The 18,445-nt window shown below is 37.3% G+C and overlaps 1 protein-coding gene across 3 annotated transcripts in view; it reads right to left on the reverse strand.

Annotated features, from left to right (window-relative positions):
* The window catches only part of MCC (MCC regulator of Wnt signaling pathway), a 197,812-nt gene that overhangs the window by 34,422 nt on the left and 144,945 nt on the right, over positions 1-18,445 (reverse strand). For 2 of the 3 annotated variants that reach the window (XM_085214547.1, XM_085214549.1), the window contains 8 exons: positions 17,547-17,683; positions 16,028-16,191; positions 12,960-13,166; positions 3,619-3,678; positions 3,199-3,345; positions 2,796-2,885; positions 1,966-2,114; positions 155-295 (listed from right to left, as the gene is read on the reverse strand). In XM_085214547.1, the coding sequence (XP_085070673.1) occupies positions 155-295; positions 1,966-2,114; positions 2,796-2,885; positions 3,199-3,345; positions 3,619-3,678; positions 12,960-13,166; positions 16,028-16,191; positions 17,547-17,683 (1,095 nt within the window). The remainder of the gene's footprint in view (positions 1-154; positions 296-1,965; positions 2,115-2,795; positions 2,886-3,198; positions 3,346-3,618; positions 3,679-12,959; positions 13,167-16,027; positions 16,192-17,546; positions 17,684-18,445) is intronic. The other variant, XM_085214548.1, reaches the window with a different exon arrangement.

The raw sequence follows: 18,445 nt of genomic DNA on the forward strand, positions 1-18,445 counted from the left end.
TCCGGTTACATAGTCTGTCAAGTAGTTTAACAAATAAGGGAAGTTTTTCAGGAAAGAATCAGAAGTTAATGGCACATCAACAATTTAACTCTCAGAGACTTCTATCACTCACTCCCTCTTCTCCAGCTTAGGCATCCTCTGCATGAGTACATACCTGTACTGCAATGCAAGCCGAAGGGCTGTGGCATTGGACTCATACTTCCCAACAAGCATGCTCATCCTCTCAGCATTGCTCTTGCACTCTTCCAGTGTTATCGTCAACAAGTCATTTTGGGATTTCAGGTGCTCAATACGGCTGCAGAAAAGGAAGTAATTTGCAACCTTTAAGCTTAGCATGTAGACAATGTCCTGAAAACTCCAGAACAATCATAATTTATAACAGGAAAGATCAATCGGTTGATACAATCTTTTTAATGATGACAGCAAAGCCAATCAGTTTTGTGTCCCATACCAAGAGACAAGAGATTCTTTCTTTCTCTTTGGACTGCCTCTTCTCTACTTCGCAAAAATTTTTATAAGTAAAGCATAACCCTGTGAAACACCAGCAAGCAGAAAGCTGTATCTTTATTTTATTGCTGTAAGATTGTGAAGGATAGATATCTTATTAACTTTTTGCTTAATCTTTCTTCCTCCATTCGTCTCTTCCTGCTGTCCCCATCTGCTTCTGTTTTCAAGTGCTGTATTCATTACTGCAATGTGTGGGAGTATCTAAGAATCAGGCAGCTGCCCCCTTTCTTTGGAATATTCAGAATAACCATTTCATTTAAATTACTGTATCTTCTGAAATACAAACTGCGTTTTCAGAGACATTAATCTGCAGAAGTTCTGGCAAATATCTTAGATCAGAACTTACTCATAATATTCTTTTTAATGGGGTCAACTCTAAATTTGAAAATAGGGCTTCAGAACACCAGTATTATTGATTATTCTCATTGCTGTTAACCACAATACACATCAACATATCACATATCAACATATCATCAATGTATCATGAGTAATCACAAGAGCTGGATATACAGTGAGACCAGATAATTCAGACCAGTGCCACCAGCAATTCTGAAATCACTGATTCCTTAACAAACAGAACTAAGAGAAGGGCTATTACATTATTTTATCAGTGATCAAAACAAAACCTTGAATTTCACAGATGTTAGATCTTCCAGACGCCTCACCTCCTATTTTTTATCTGATATCTCCTATAAGCACTTGCTCCGCACATAAAATTTGTGCAATGCATGGCGGAACAAACAAACAAACAAACAAAAAAAAAGAGTCCAGTAATACTGAAACATGATCTATAAATGGAAGAGATACTGCATTGATCAAACTAAATTTGAGATAGCTGTGAGGAACAGAGAACATTCAAGAACTCTGAGACACAGTTTTCATGTTTCTGATCCACAGTTTTTATGTTTCAATGGGTTACTGATGCACTGGTTCTCTTAGGGCTTCAGCAGTTTTTGTTTTCCCACTGAAACCAGAATGCTGCAATCTTTCTTCTGTAGCCAGAACCCTATTTAATGAAGCACTACCACATCATCATATACCAGTACCTCCGTGGACACATTTGATGCTTGAATTCAGCTTTTTCAGGACAAAACAAAGCAAGCCACTTCCAGAATGACAGAGAATAACTTACAGATATCTTTATTTCTAGAACCGATGTACCTCATGGAAAAAAGTGTCACATTTACTTGGTCAGCCATTGCAAAGGACACTGTACAGTCCATATGTGCACAGATGAAGATACCATGCTGACCATGGCACATGACAGAACTATCACATCACCAAAAGAGTTCTTAGCAAATGATTCTATCTTCTCTACACTACAACTCACATTCACTGCAGCTGCTAGAGTTGAGCTTGGACTGAAAGATTAAATGCTCAGAAAAGAAAAAAATGGCAACTACAAAAAAAAGTTAACAGGAAACAACACATTTGAGCACATCTAATTTTTCTCCTTACCTATTTAGTCTCTCTGTCTCTACTTCAAACTCCCGGATTTTACTTTCAGAGATAGCCGATCCATGTGAATAAAGAGTCTGGAAGATTTCCTGGATGTTTGAGCAATCTTGAAGGGAATGTGCCAAATGTTCAGCCACGGTACTAGACACCTGCACAGAGTAGTTAACACATCATTGTGAACAGATAGCGACTGGATTCCTACAGGCTGTCTGAATGGAGGGTGGAGTTTTCCTTACTCACTAAGACAGTCATTATTCAGTTTTTACTGTGAATTTTATACTCAGTGGAACACTTACAAATTCTAATTTAAGAAGACATTTTGATTTAAAATTCTACCAACTAAAGGGTGAACGGCAGGCATTTCATCATAGATACAAAAAGCCTAAGCCGCAATGTATTTATTTGGCTCAGCAAAACATCTGAGCCAAGTTCTTCAATGAAACAAATATTAACACACAGTAACAACAGCACTGTGGATTTACAGTGGCATTACAAAGCAGAACACAGTTCTCGATTGATTTGGAAGTAGAGGAATGCAACCAGTCTTTTCTTGAGGAGTAATATTTTGGACTGACACCAAAATCCACTGTCCTACAGTCACTCAGGGAATGATTTCTAGTGAAGAAGTAAAAGAAAATGACATATAATAAATGAGGTGAAATTCCCTCTGATGAAATATTTTTTTCTCTTATTAACTTTTAAAGGTTTTTTTTTTTTTTTTTTTTCCAGTTAGCTCAGATTTAAATTCAGAGAGAAAACAATGCCGCTTTAAGTAAAACACGAGTCATCCTCAAAAGGTAATGTGCACGTGCATAATCATTAGTCCTTACCCCTATGCTGCTGATTTCTGATCCTAAGACAGGTCTGTCAGATGATGAAGACTCCGATCTCGTCTTCGACAACTTCACTCTTTCAGCAATCTAGAAGTCAGAATGCTGTATAACTTACAAAGGACCCATGAAGATTATATGAAATGCATTTGTTCACTATCTGTATTTACAAACCTGAAATAAGCTACCATAAGGCTGACCCCACACTGTAAATGAGAGAATTACAATTGAACACTTTAATACTCTCTGCTGCTCAAATTCCCATACCTACTTAGGGCCTGGAAAACTCTGTGGGGATTCTAGATATTTCCCAGTTAATAATATCCATGCACAGTGGCTGTGCAAAATGAAGTCTGCTTCACCTAGATAATAATAAGCACTACCGTAATCTGCAGTAGCTCACCTTGGCTATGGGAATGTCATTGCTACTACTGCTTGTGCTCAGCTCTCCTGTGCTGGGGTTAATGGGTCGATTTGCTGAAGTGAGACGACTTGGGCTGGATGGGCCTGTTGCCTGCACACTTTGCAAACGAGTTTGCAGTTCCCGAACCTACAATAAAACATAACAATAATTGGTCTTCCACTTTTATAGATTAAACAGTTCAAAGACTTTCTCATTGTGCAAAGCTGACAGCTTCCGGCTTGAGAGTAGACATTGTGTTTTGTTCTGTGGTGGCTACAGGCTTTTCATGTGGGGAGAAGACACATGAAGGATGTTTTAAAATTCCATTAGGTTTTTAAACTGTCGAGAATATATGCAAACATAATAGTGTAATTATGTTTCAGCTTGTTTCCTACAAGCCCTTCAGTGTGGCAGTACTACCTGTATAGAAATTATCCTCTCTGGGTGTGAAGTTAATGCTCTAGCCTTAGATTGTGATACCTAAACAAAAAACAAAGATCCTGCTATTAGTGGAAAGTCCTAGAAGAAGCTCTTGACATAAAAATATTACATATTAGGATGACTATCATATTTTAAAGATCAGATGTTAATCATGCTTTCAAAACCATTATTACGTGGAACAAACAAATAATAAGTGCTGTACAGAAGTCCTCTGCAAAACACTGTAGAGCCCTCACAGCACATCAGCTATCTGTACAACTGACATCAAAAGAGCTTCAGAACCTGAAGGGGGAGGAAGAAAAACATGCAAGAGCCAAGCTGTACTGCTGAGCAACAGATTATAGTGCTCACTTTGAAACAACCTTAACAAGGAATAAATGCTTTGCTTAACAACAATTATGACACAAAGTAAAGTGACAGAACTAATTTTTCCTACAGAACAAGCATCCTAGTTAAAAACAAAGAGTGGGAAATGAGAGAAGGGAGTGGAAATCACATGGAGAGGAAGGTTCCCTGAATGCAGAATGTCTACTTTAAAATGCAGGTTTCTGCATGGATTATACAAAAACTACTCACAACAGAACTTGTGAAATTTTACCATAAGCCTAGTAATTAAGAAGAGCTCAGTGAACTTAACAACCTCCTGAAGCATGAAAAGCAACTTTGACACCTATTCTATAAGGTGGGATTTCCAAATATATGTAACATCTTACAGCAACACTAATGTCTGATTAAGCAAGCTGAAATTCCATAGCCAGAAAATATAAAAAAAAGTAATCACAAGCCTCCTTCAGCTTTAGGCTTACAAAATGCACTAAGTAACCTCTGTTTGAAGGAGTGGCATTCAGCATGTATTCAGCACAGCATGCACAGATCCCTTCAAGCTACTGCACAGAGGAAAAAATTCATGCTAGAACTCTTCCCAGTCAACAAAGCAGTATCATGTCTCCTACAATCCCCTGCAGTCTGCTTCTATGCCCCCGAGGAGTTCACCTGCCCCTGCCTCAGGTGCTACAAACTGAAGGTCAGGTTGTCTGAAGAGTTGTTGTCAGAACAACAGAATTTTTAGGTAAGTGCAAATCACAAGGAGGTAAGGAAAAGAACATTCTTTACATAGCAGTGTAGAACAATTGCATATTACTAATAACAGGCTACATAAAGGCTAACTGTACTCATAACTTCCCTGGTCAGTCATAGAGGAATGCACAATGTGAATTACACAATGTGAACAAAAATAGCTCCTTTGATCTCTCTGTTGAAAAGGGTGAAGTATGCAACACCTTAAAGGAGAGTTCCAATGTTTTGAGGAGCTTTGTTTAACAATGAACATGAGTATTTGCCTCACAATTATACATCTTAAATGTAACTGTTGTAATGAGAGTTAAATGAGCAGAGTATATGAAATGCACATACAAAGTATATGTCATCTTAATATCTGCAGCTGAGGCTTCCATATGTAATAATACATGTACAACTCCAATGTGGGTACAGCTGCACTAATACAAATCTTACAGACAGGAGTGCTGCACTAATGCAAACCAATTATTTTAGCCTGCTGATATGCTTAAAACTAAAATAAATCTTGTGGATATGTTTATACTTGCAGATGAGGTATGCCAGTCCAGACAGGATTTGCACTGTTTGGCATTAGCATTGAAGAGAAAGAGGCAACCCCAAAACTTAATTAAATCAAAATCATATGTATTACTATTTCTTTAACTTATACTATTCCAAAGTAATATCTCTGCCGCATTGTCCAACTTAGAAAATGCTAAAATATTTATCTATGCCCAAAAGCTAGTATTGGAAGATTTAACTCCAAAGTAATATTCTAAATATTCTAATGGCAACCAGGAAGTAAAGTGTTTAAGTTGCTTAAAATGTTATGTAACTGTTTACTCCAAAATTCAAAGCACCTTACATATTGTCAATACTATATAAAACTCAAATGCAAATAGTTTTCCTAAATTTTATCTTCTACTACCGAGTAATTATTATCCACAATTTAATAGGCGATTATTCTTACAGATCCGTAAAACAAGATTCATAACAGTAAGAAAAATGAAGATAGCTAAGACTATAGCCAGGCAAAGCTTTGCTCATAAGAGCATTTATAGAAGAAAACACAGAGGATGGTGCATTTATCAATCTATGCAAGTCACTGCTTTAATACCATATCAAAGAAGCAAACACAATTTAAAAAGGTATGAATAAGCTGTCTGCTTTCTTGATGTATTTACTGATTCAGGCCATCATATGAGAAATTAGATGCTGAATTAACTGCTACAAATAACTACACTAATTTTAGCAATAGTGAGTACTAGATAATAATTCTGTGTAGAATAACAGCACAGGTTTGTTTTACCTGCAAAATCACTAGTCTCACAATCCACACATTAATAGAATCAGGATCTCATGATGGGATGATCCACTCACCAGACTACCCAGAAGTAGCTCAGGTAACAATTTCTGGACCAAAATCTTACTCATAAATACAGCAGCACATACCAACTCCTCAGAATGTACTTTGCCACACTAGTAATAATTCTATATGGAAATTAAATAAAGACCAAAGAACAGGAACCAAGGGAAAAAAAAAAAAAAGAGTTTAAAAGAAGCAGTATCTTTTCTGGATTGGTGAGTTAATGTAAGGACTAGCTGAAAAAGCATGACTAAAAATTGTCTGATCGCCACATCTTTCATCTTCAATCTTGTCACCATTACAACATAAACTATTCTGAAGATTACTTGTATCAGTAGAGAAGAGGAAACTACAATACTGCATGTAAGACACAATAAACATTGGGAAATTGGTGAGAGAGGAACAGAAGATCTTACAGGAAACGAGTCACAAAGTTGGAAAAATCCAGTGAATGGTTTATGGGCTGGTTCAGCCCAGTTCCATGAGAAATGGGGCAGGGAGACCCACAGACCTATGCCCCAAGAAAGGAGAAAAAGGAAAGGGCAGGGAGATGGGCCTAAAAACAAAACAGCAGCAACAGTCTGAGGAGGAGAGCTAATTAACTAAATAAGATACTGGAATGCAGGATAACACAATATAATACAATACAATTGGAACTGAAGTTAATAAATCAAATAAAATAAGAGACAAAGTGTCCAAAAACCAAAGGCCTGACTCTAATGCTGAAGGTGAGATAGCTAGGGAGCACACACTGCCGGGATAAGCAGAAAGGGAAAAAGAGGCGCCTTGTGATCTGTAAACAGTTTTGTCTTTCTTTCTGAACAGAAATGCAAAGTCCTCTGGGGTATGTAGTTCTTCTTCTCTTCTGGGAACCAAGTACCCAGAAATACCGGCAGTCCATGGAACTTGAGCATTAAGTCTTCAACTCCCAGTGTACAACATGATGGTTATGATGTGGAATACTGATAAGAGAAATCATGAAACCATGACAGAACAAAGATAAATTTGGAAAACAAAACAAAAAAATCAAAACAGTTCCACTAAAAGACAGAAAATTCGGATTTGTAAGCTCAGGAGGAATAATGTGGAAGGACTTTAGAAAACAAAAAAAATCACAGATCTTTGTACCATGTTTAGTTTAAAGATAGGAAGATCAAGAGAATATCTAAGCTACCATAAAGTCCCCAAACTCCAAACTGAGATGGAAGTTGGTAGACATGCAGACTGTATTATATGATCAGAAGAAATAAGGTTGAGGAGCAGCCAGAGGCAGAAAATACAAATCTAAGACAATACTTATAAAAACCACAACTGGGAGGGAAAGGGGAAAGGAAGATATTCCAGTAGTTGGAAGAAGTCCAAAGCATTACAAAAGACACCACAGCAGAAAGGGCATTGAGGCACAAGGCAAGAGTCATTAAACTTCAGAGAAACTGATAGTTACCAAGGTAAGTCAAAACAAACACTGTCTGAAGTAACTGATACGAACTCACATAACTTCAAATTTTATGTATTACTTTTTTGAATTTAGCTGCAATTGTTGTTTTTTTTAAAATTTTATTTGAATGCTGAGAATTGGAGTAGGAAGTAAGGGAAAAAGCAAAATTTATTGTGAGTGCCCTGTAAACTAAGTAAAAAGAGAGCAAACAAAGAATAAAAAAGGAGCTGACGTGCTACAGAAACATTGGACTTAGGAAAGACTTCATAATGATTAAGAAGCAAGTGGAACTTGCTCACAGAAATGAACAGCACATTATAAGAACTACTCTAGTGGAACATGCTTGTCTATAATCATGAGTCTAAGAAACTTATTTCTAGTCTTTGTATTTTACACATGCATACTCATAATATCATGATTTCTTAACATACTCTAAGTAAAAAGCACAGATACAAACTGCCTGTTTTTACTGATTTCCATACTCAAAGGACACCTGTTGATTTTGTTCTTAAACAAAGTAAGAGGTATGCATGAGATTCTTTTCATTCTACCTTACTTGTGACCTGTCTCTTTCACCATTCAGTATCCTTGAACCCCTTCCATAATTACATAGGATTTTTTCCCAGCATTTCAATATCACTTCAATTTTTTTTCCTGCTATTAATAGGGTGAAGATAAAGTACAACAAAGTACAGGAAGTTAACATCTCTCTCTCACTTTCCATTTTATACATGCGTGCTACAGATTTGTGGAGGAGAATCCTGAGTATCAGGACCAAGAAGTCTGATTTGCTACAGATCTCCTTTCGTGGTTGATTGAATACAGTAGTCTTGAATTGCCATCAGCTTACATCATAACAGATGTATTTCCTACTACTTCTCAGGCAATCTCCTCAGTGAAATCTCTGGAGCTGAATCAGCTCAGATCTGTCATCATCAGCTACATTAGATACGTTCTGTAAATGCCCTGCCTCCAATAAAAAGGGATGAACTTACAAAGAAATGTGAAAGAATTTAACTGTCATTGGAAGCTTGATTCCTCAGCGAGGACTGAAAATAAATCCACAGTCTGAAAAATTCCTTTGAGCAGAAAAAAAGAACACCACACAGGCACATACATCTATGCAAGGTTTGCTATCAAGATTTATACACAGGGGCTTTTTAAGCAGCAGAATAAGCTGCAGTGCTCTGGGTTAGATGTTACCAGGTTGTCTACAGCCTTTGACACCTTTCTGATAGGAGTCCCTCACACACTGCTTCTTGCTGACCAAGGATCCGGGTGCAGCACCTCTATAAAGGATGCAAAGCAAAGAAAACTAAGGATGCGACATGGATGTGAAGACAGGCTTCTCCGATACTGAGCATTCTGATCCAGGCATGCATACAGCTGGAAACAAACTTAAGTGAGGGCAGTCAGCTTATCTCAGGCTTTTCCTCATTTAATTTTAGATTAACCACTAAGTACTCATACAAACCTGGAAAAAGATGCAAAGCTCTAGCTTCTTAATAACAAAGATATTCCTGTGTAAACAAATAACGTGCATCTGAATACGGTGCAGAACTGAGAAGAGGTTTTGACTACTACTGCACGTTTCTGCAAACCAAGAGACAAGATGACAGAATTGCTCAAGGATCACCTTATGTTGTATAAGATTATAACAATCTCTAAGTGCCCATAACATCAGCTTTGTTAATGTGCGGGATGGCACATTCAAACTTAAGTTTTCTAATTCATTCTAGGTTATATTTTCATTAAACTCTTAAGTTAAAGACAGCTAAAATATTAGGTCTGCACTTTCTGGTTAGTTTGGAGCAGATATATTAAAGAAATCATCACAACTGAAAGCATTTGAATAAACTGCACTAGTTTTTTTGTTTGTTTTTCCAGCAGAAATTCTCATCTTTTATTCCACAGTCACGATGAAGGTTACATGCTATACATTGCACATGACTGCACATCTGACTCACATGGTAATACAAGAGGTTCTGAGAACACAAATACTAATTCTACTATCGTTTAAGCCTGCTATTATACACAGCAGTTTTAAATTGCACTGCTCTGATTCTAGTTTTAAGTTAATACTATTTCCATGAGCCGGTACAGAAGTTCCCCTGCATTTCATTTTATCGTTACTCTGAATTCAGTAATATACACATACATCACAGTTTTCAGGGGTCTGACTAGCCCAGACTTAAACAAATGTTATGTTTACTTCGGCAATATCACACAGAGATAACATAAAATTCAGTGTAACAAAATTAGCTACAGCGCAGGTGCCCTACAGAAATACAGATTACCTCATTTACTAAAGACCATGAAAAACAAACTCTTCATGTATGTTGTTTCATAGCTACTGCTCTAGAAAGCAGTACAATCTGTTAACTGAGCACATTAAGTATCTAATTAAATTAAATCTCCAACAAGCCTGAGAAAAATGTATTGAAAGCACTCTGCCTGATTACAGACATTGGTCTAAAGTAACAGACCTATTGATCTGGTCAACTTCAGCTTACTCTCCTAAATTTAATTTGAGAACAATAACTAAATTTTTGTTGGATCTCCTTCTCTGCTCTCCAGGGAAATAATCTGGAGTGACTCTGAGTTCAGCTGGCATACAGAAAATATTTAGCAGGTCAAACAAAATATTTGCTGTTGCAACTATGGACACAAAGTTACACAGCGCTGCTGATGAAGTCATATGCCATTAACACACCTCCCCAGCGGCGGCAATAAACCATTTGTTCTTCAAATTCAGGGCGATATTAAAAAACGTATTTCAGTGAAGTCATCGAAAGATGCAAACCAGATGAAAATAACTGAGAAAACTTGCCAGCTGTGCCTGATCATGGTTTGCCATATTTTATGTGCCAATCCAGCGTTAATTCTTTATCTATCAGAAAGTTAGGGTAAGTCATCTATCCCATTTGTACAAGAAGAACTTCCTTAGTTTAAAACAAACAAAAAGAACACTTAAACTAAACTGGCTTGCCATACCAGTAGAGAAAGCTCAGAATCATTAAAGAGCATCTCAAGAGTCACCATCTCCACACACCACAGACTGAACACAGTTCCAGTCAATAGTTGATGCCCTGCTGCTACCATCTGACAGCTGTGCCAGCCGCTTACACCACACAGGTTGGAGTTCTCAAATCCTATATTCACTAGAGATGCTTCTGTAGCAGACACACATTACATAGAGGCAGCATCCACACTAACAGTTCAAAGAGACAGACCAGCAACTACCAGATCAACATTAACATGCTGCCCTTTCATTCCTAGGCCCGATGGAAATAGTGCATAAATTTTGTAATATAGCCAGTACTCGTGTATCTCCACAAATACTTGGGACTTCCAATACAGGACCATCATTTCAAGCATCATGCACATTCACAGAATTAGATTTTCTCATCACCTAACCCAGCCCTCTGTTCTAGTGGCAACCAGACAAAACACCACAGTTTTACACAGATAATTAAACTATCACTAGAATTAAAACTGCTGTATTAAAAGCAGGCTTTTGCTTTTCTTTGGACGCAATCCCAATATCCTCATTTTAATCAGTATCTACACAGTTGTATCTTTCATCACACAAACATATCTTCAATATTTTAAGCTCTATTTTCAAAGTAGTCTCTATCCTTACTCATCACTCTCTTCAGAACCACAGCTCTCTTGTGTTAGACACCCCATAGACTAATTTCTACTTAATTAGCCTAATGCAGTTATAAATAGTCTATATTAACATTTTCTTGCTCCAGTTTTGTCTGTGAGCTTGAATAGCTTGAATTGTCTATTCCGACTTGCTTTCTCTAGCACTCATGAGAAATGAAACACAGATTTTGCTCTGCCAGATTAAACAAGACAGTCTCTTTCAGTCACTTCTCCAAGTAATCTCTCATTTTTAATATCCTCTTCTACATTTTTTTTGACAGTTAAGCTACATCTATTTATGCAAAGAAGATAAGTAATACATAAAATACTCCAGATCAGATCTCACCACTTTTAACAGAAAGTATAATGACCTTTCCAATATCTACTGGAAAAATTTGACCTGGTACTTCATAAGACAGCATTTGCTGCCATGCACAAATGTCTCACAGGATAATCCCACTGAGTACAAACAACAATTCTTCCTTTTTTTTTTTCTTTTCTTTCTTTTTTTTTTTTTTTTTTAAACTGAAGAATTCCTGGTAGCCATAAATTTTTTTCTAATCTGGCTTTTAAGCACATGAATTTACACTCCACACTTCCCAAAATTCAATCAATTTTCTACTAATTCTATCCTCAGAAACATGTATTTTTTCTTTGCATGATATCCCAAAACTCGTCTGCATCATCTGTAATCTCAGTACCTACATTTCTGTAAGCAAATTTCACAAGCACAAACTTCTCCTCCCCATAAAAATCCTACAATAGTTTACCAAATATGTAAATATTACTTTTGTAACTAAAGAGGAGAGTACTATCTCCCTGTGAAAAGAAACGCCAAAAAAGTCAGGACTGAAACCAATTCATACTTCTGGTATAGAACAGAAATATATTTTAGAAAACCAAAGTTGGAAATTATCTTGTTTAACGTAATAGTAGATTGTTGCTCTTCCCTCATAATACACGGCATTTTTAGTGTTAAAAGACGTGAGAGGATTTTGTAAAGGTAATTTCAATCCTGGTATTTGAAAATCAGTGCAGCTTCATGCTGAAATGGTATAGTAACTACACTAGGTGAACAATAACACTTTCAGTAATTTTAACAATGTGCGGTGGTCTAAACTGCTACTCAAATTGAGCATAAACCTTAAACAGATGTATTTTAATAACAAAATTATATCTTGCAGATTAAGTTAACTTACTTTAAAAGTAACAGGTACTGTGGTCATGTTGTCTTTATCTACTTTTTTGTAAACAAATTTCCAGTTTTTGTACTACAGACTTCATACAAAGCACAAAGTCATTATCTGATACTGCAGCACCATAAAATGTAGATACGGAAACAGAACATGGCTGGGACTCTGCATTGTTCAGTTTTGAGAATTATTACCCAGTGACAGGAATCCTGTTCTTTTTCTTTTGCCTAATCACAAATTGAATTTCCATCAAAAACAAAGCAATATTTGTTGTTAACAGGAAAAAACATGCCTCACAGGAAAATTCACTAAATTAACATCCGCTTTCTCTATGGACAAGTTACATATGCTTCAGTGGAGATGAACATCAGAATTCCTGCTAACACACACTTTCTGCTTTCTGACTTCAGCTCAGCTGCTTATCATATACGCTTTTTCAGTAATGCTCAATTTTGTCTTAGCTCTGTCATTTACACATCTCAGCTTTAAAAACAGAACACCTTAAAGCCCATACAGGAAGATGTTCTCATGACAAAATTACTCAGGACTACTTAGTTTTCCCTTGAAACACAGAATAATCTATGCAGTGTGTATGCAGACAGTTCTAAGGCTTTACCCTTCTACGCAGTCTGTCCCTTTCTTCACGAACAGCATTCATAGTGGCCTTGGTCCTATTCAACTCCTCCTCTTTGCTACAGAGCATGGCAGTGAGGCTCTCATTTTCTTCCCGCAAGCCAGCAAGTTCCTTTTCCCATCGAGATCTCTCTTCGGACAGATTTGGATAAAGGTCACGTCCTAGGACACCCTCAATCTCTTCTACTGTCTGAAAAAACATAGTCATCATAAAAAAAAGGAAGAAGTAAATTAATTGAACAAGATTAATGGTACAGAAGTGCGAAACAAGCAACTATATAATTACGCGTACACACCCAAACCCGCAACACCATTATTTGGCTTCTTTTGCTTGTTATGAGGGATAACCATTTTATTAAAATATTTAATGCTGACCCACAGTAAAGCAAAAGGATGTTTTAAATGCAAATTTGTTCTATTATTTTTGTATAATATCCAGAAGTGACAGCCGTCCTTGTAAATTCATCTCAAAACATTTTAAAATTAATGACTACCTGCCATAGGGAAGCAACCGCATTTGTTGTATCCCTGCCTGGGTAGCACTCAGGAAGCAGCAGCCTGTGTGTGGCCTGTGGGGCACAGACACGGGGCCCTTCTTAACATGAGCAATCCCACAAAAAGGGTGAGAGAAAGAATAAAAAAAGAAAAGATTCTTGCTTCCCCACAACCCTGAGTACATTATTCCCACAGGGAACAGAGAAATAAATCAGAAGATTTTACAGCCCTTCTACTGAAGGCTCCCCTATAATCCTTAATAAAGCAGAGGGACACTTCTGCTTGCGCCTGTGCTCTCTCATCTTGATGTGACCAATATCCTTTTACTGATTAAATTATTGCCAGAGTTCTATGGTTTGACAACCAACATGTTTCATCTTCCACATAAGTAAACCATATATGTTGCACACGGATCTATCTGCCCAAATATCATGCTGTTCATTTTTCTTCAAAGCAGTGTAACAGGTAAGTTTTTAACAGGCATGCTGCTACAAAAGAAATAAATTCAGGTGTAATTTAACAGATCGAATTAACAGACTGATTTCACAGACTGAATTAGATGCAATGTTCTGAGTACAGGTCAGAAAGTCATATGGTAAATCTAGTGTTGTCTCTGACATGGTTATCAACACTCTTTGCCTTGCTTTTCTTACAACGTGTTCTGTGCTACAGGTATGCTAGCAGATAACATCAGCAATATCAGATTTAAAAGATGCAAAAAGCAGCACTTCTCCACACGGTAGAACTTAAGGGTAGAACTTATTCCTGCTAGCATTTATGGAGTCCAAATATTCAGACAGGTTTTAAAAACATTAGGTACAAACACAGAAGAAATAAGATGAAACACGAAAACAACCTTTTGCTGAAGATGTTTCTAACCTTATCTTGCTGGAAACATCTCTGAAGTAAGGAGAAGGACATGCTATGCACGTCCTGCTTGAACCAGTTTTTCCACTGACATGTGCTACCAGGCAGGATGGGCTTTTGGTTCAACCCAATGTAGCTACCATGTTTTAAGAGTTTGCTAATCAGTAGGTACTTGTTCCCAGACTTGATTGTTATTTACTTTTCAAAACATCTGAAGCACTGACCAGCTGGTCCTAAAGAGACTTTCTTATAGATCTGTAACTGTTCAGGAAAAAGGAAAGGAGAAACAATCTGCAGCCATGGGTAGAATTGCAGGCGAGGGACTTCAACATATAGGTACTGCTGAATTAAGCATGTCAGTGATACATTTCCCAAGATCACAATCAGAGAATGACAGAGAGATTCTTACCTTTTGAAAGGTTAATATCCTTTGCATGCAATCACTTGCCTAACACAAACAATTCCAGTCTCTACAGAAAAGGGAGTGGGGGGAAAAGTGTTTCCCCTCATGGTCCAACAATGGCTATGCAGTATGTAGACATCATGTGAAAAGAAAAAAATTCTACTTTGTGACAGGAAGAAGCTGCCAATAGTTACTCATAATGATAAAAGCTTCACAGCATTTAATGTAAATAATGGAAGAGAGACTTCTGTGTCTCTCAGACCAATCATTGCCTGTTTTCTAAGATCCACAATCTTTCTCTTCATGAGTACATACTTCTGAGAACTCCAGAAAATGCTTGACAACATTCAAAGTATTGATCCTAATCCTCTGAGACACTCAAATAAGCTGCTTTAAGACCATTCTCAAGATATACAGGAGTCAGAATGTCTCTCATACATACCCATTCTCCAAACTTCTACTCAACATTGATTTCTTTACAGGCAATTAAATTCCTCAAGCACAATCAAGAGCTGAGGGGACTTTTCCCAGCAGCATGCCAAAGGCCTGACTCAGCAGCTTAGAACGGTCACAGGTTTCCCTCAAAAGCAAAGTGTTAATAGTTTTGTTTCTATATAACTGGGTCACTGATGCTTCTCCACCTGACACAAATGTGTTCACCTCTTTCTCCATACATGAAAACCTACTACTCCATTGCTTTCAGGTTCTGAATTACAATCCCATTACATGTCAGATCAGGCATTCCTTTCTATTATTATCTTAAATGCATAAAAAAACCAAGAAACACAAGTATGAATTGAATTACTTGTTTCTCAGAATTAATATACCATAACATGCTTTTGTTTTATGTATTAGGTTTGTATTTTAATACAGCAAAGACACAACCTACATATCATTTACAGCATCTTATCTTCAAGTTTCAGTGCGTATTCTACATTGTGCTGTCAGTTACCAGTCACTGACTAGCTGAGTGACCTCAGGCAAATAACGGCTAATTTGCTGGGTAACCTTCAGAAAGTAAATTAATTGCTGAGAGTCCTTGTTTTTCTTATCTGTGAAAAGAGGATAAGGCAAATGCATTTCTGTTTTGAGAAGTCTACAAGTACCTTCTGCACCTTGGAAAATCTAATGTATAACAGATGTACCTGTCCACCACATAAAATGAACTAGGATTGACTACTGTGAGGTACTTTGACTTCTGATATGAGGTGTCATTTCTATAGAAAATTAACATTTGTCACACATGCAGTAAATACACCACTCTTACAGCCTAATATTACTGTTACCTTAATGGCTAAATCACAGTGTTCACTGGCAGTCGTGAGCTGTTCAATATGTCTGTCCACTTCTGCCACCGATAAACTGCAACTGCTCTTCTTCCTTCCGCAGACAACATTCTCCAGACCTGTCAGCACTCTCTGTAGTTCTGAATTCAAGTCACTACAGTTATCTAAAACAAAACAGAATACTACATTGCAATACTGAGTCATGCGGAAAAGAACAAACTTTAGCCCATGACATATCTGATGCAGAAAAGCATTCCTTTTCTGAATGGTATACCCTTACAATCTGTCATTCTTTCCTCAACAATTGACAGGGTTAAATACAGTACGCACATTAATTGCAATCATGAGCTCCTTCCAGTCTGACAGGCAACATTCTCCCTATACATACAGAATATTCTTAGTTTAAAAAATATTTCTCTGAAAAACACAATTTTAAGATTTATAATTTTAAAATTTGACATTACAGCTAAAACTACATTTTTAATTTTAAATGTTACATGGTGCGATTTTTTGGTTATTTTTTGCCATTCAGGGCCTACTATTCTGATTTGATTATACCCTCACAGGTTTTTCTGAGTCTTTTGCCTGATACATTCAATGACATTATGATGCTCACATCTGGCAACAGCTGAGACATAGACCCTACAGAAGACAGAGAAAAGAATTCACCTGTAAGCTGTCTCTCAAATGTGCTGGCTGACACTGCTGACTTACTAGTTAAGAGTTTGCAGAAGCTACTGATCATATAGTATCCAAGTGATGTATCACATGACAGAAAAGCATCAACAGTTCTTATACCTTATTAAAAACGGTGGCAAGCATTTTTACTGCTGTGTATTATTTCTACAGTACTGTTCCAGAAACTCTGCAAGATATATACTGAGGAGCATTCATATTTTAGCTCTTGCTGTTTTATTACCAGTAACAGTAGAGCAGCATATCTAATTATGTTACTCTATCATGACATGTTACAGTTTTTATTCAGTCACTGAGGGTCACTTTGTTAGGGCAGTAAGCAAGGCCAAATACAAGGTTATGATTTTTTTTACCCCAACACATAGGGGCAAAATATATATCAACATGTATTTCAGTACTTCCACACCCAAAGAATTTACTTTCAAAGGAATATTGAAAGAAAAAAACAGGAAGGAGATAGTCTATGCACAGAAAAAAGGCAAGAATCCCTAGAGTTAGCATTGTTATCTTGTACACTATTAGACTTCATTTTCTATCAGCATTTGCTTTGATTAACACAGCCTCCGTTTACTTCTTCACCATGTTCTGGCTGGCATTTCTAGGACTATGGTTCCTCCTACAAAAAAGGATGGCTTTCTGCAATGAGCGTTCATTAAGAAGGACGTAAAATTATCAGAGAGCATCCAAAGAAGGGCTATGAAGGTGGCAAACAGACTGTAAGGTAAGGTGTGCAACAAGTGGCTGAGGTCCCTGGGTTTGTTCAGCTCAGAGGAGGCTGAGGTGATACTCTGTAATTCTGTGTCTACTAAGAAGTATCACTCACCCATGTCTGCAGTGACCATGGTGGACTGATTCTCGGGTACCGAAACAGAATTCTGGTCCATGCTGCGTGAGTCTTCATTAACCTCATGCTGGCTTTGGCTGAGCTCTGACCGCAGCTCTGAATACTCATCTTCTTCCCTGGACAAGACAGCAAAGACAGAAATCAAAACCTCTGAGTAAATATGCAACTCTGATATAATCCAACCCTAACGGCATTTTGTCCAGCCTCAGAGAAAGTTTTACATCTGCTACCACGAAGCAACTTTAATTGGGCTGTTCCCACAGCACAGATTTAGAGCAGCCTATACCCGGTTTCCATTTCTTTAAACCCCAATCCTTATTACTCCAGACTACCATACAGTGACACAAGGAGTGGAAATGAGTGCAAGCAAGAACACGTGCAAGGAAGAGTCACACTGCACTACAATAACTCCTCAACAGACCATGTGTAATGAGCACAAGTTGCTTTGATCACATAGTTGATTAGGAATAACAGAATTTGGTCTTCTCCTCCGTTGAAGGATGCCATCAGCCTGAATGAAAAGCAAGGCATACACATACATATCAAATTCTCCTGGGGAGAAGTAGGTTTTCAGTTTCTCTTCTCAAAAGGAAGAGAATGAGTACAAAACTGCTCAAGTTAATGGAGAATAAAAACTCTCAATTAGCTAGGTTATAAGCTATCTCTCAAGACAGTTCTACCAAAATTATTTAGGACACAGAAGACTTTAGCTAATCCATCCACCTTAAAAAAAATCAGGGCTTTCCCCTTCTGTCTCTATATGAAGAGTTCAAAGCACTAGGGAAGAAGATAAGTAAATGAACAATAGCTTTGCCTCAGAACATTTGTGAACATTTTCTCTTTTGATCCACTTGCTGATTGGACTAAAAAATATTTCC

This window comes from Meleagris gallopavo, chromosome Z, assembly GCF_905368555.1.
Source record: "Meleagris gallopavo chromosome Z, MGAL_WU_HG_1.1, whole genome shotgun sequence".
NCBI classification, from domain to species: Eukaryota; Metazoa; Chordata; class Aves; order Galliformes; family Phasianidae; genus Meleagris; species Meleagris gallopavo.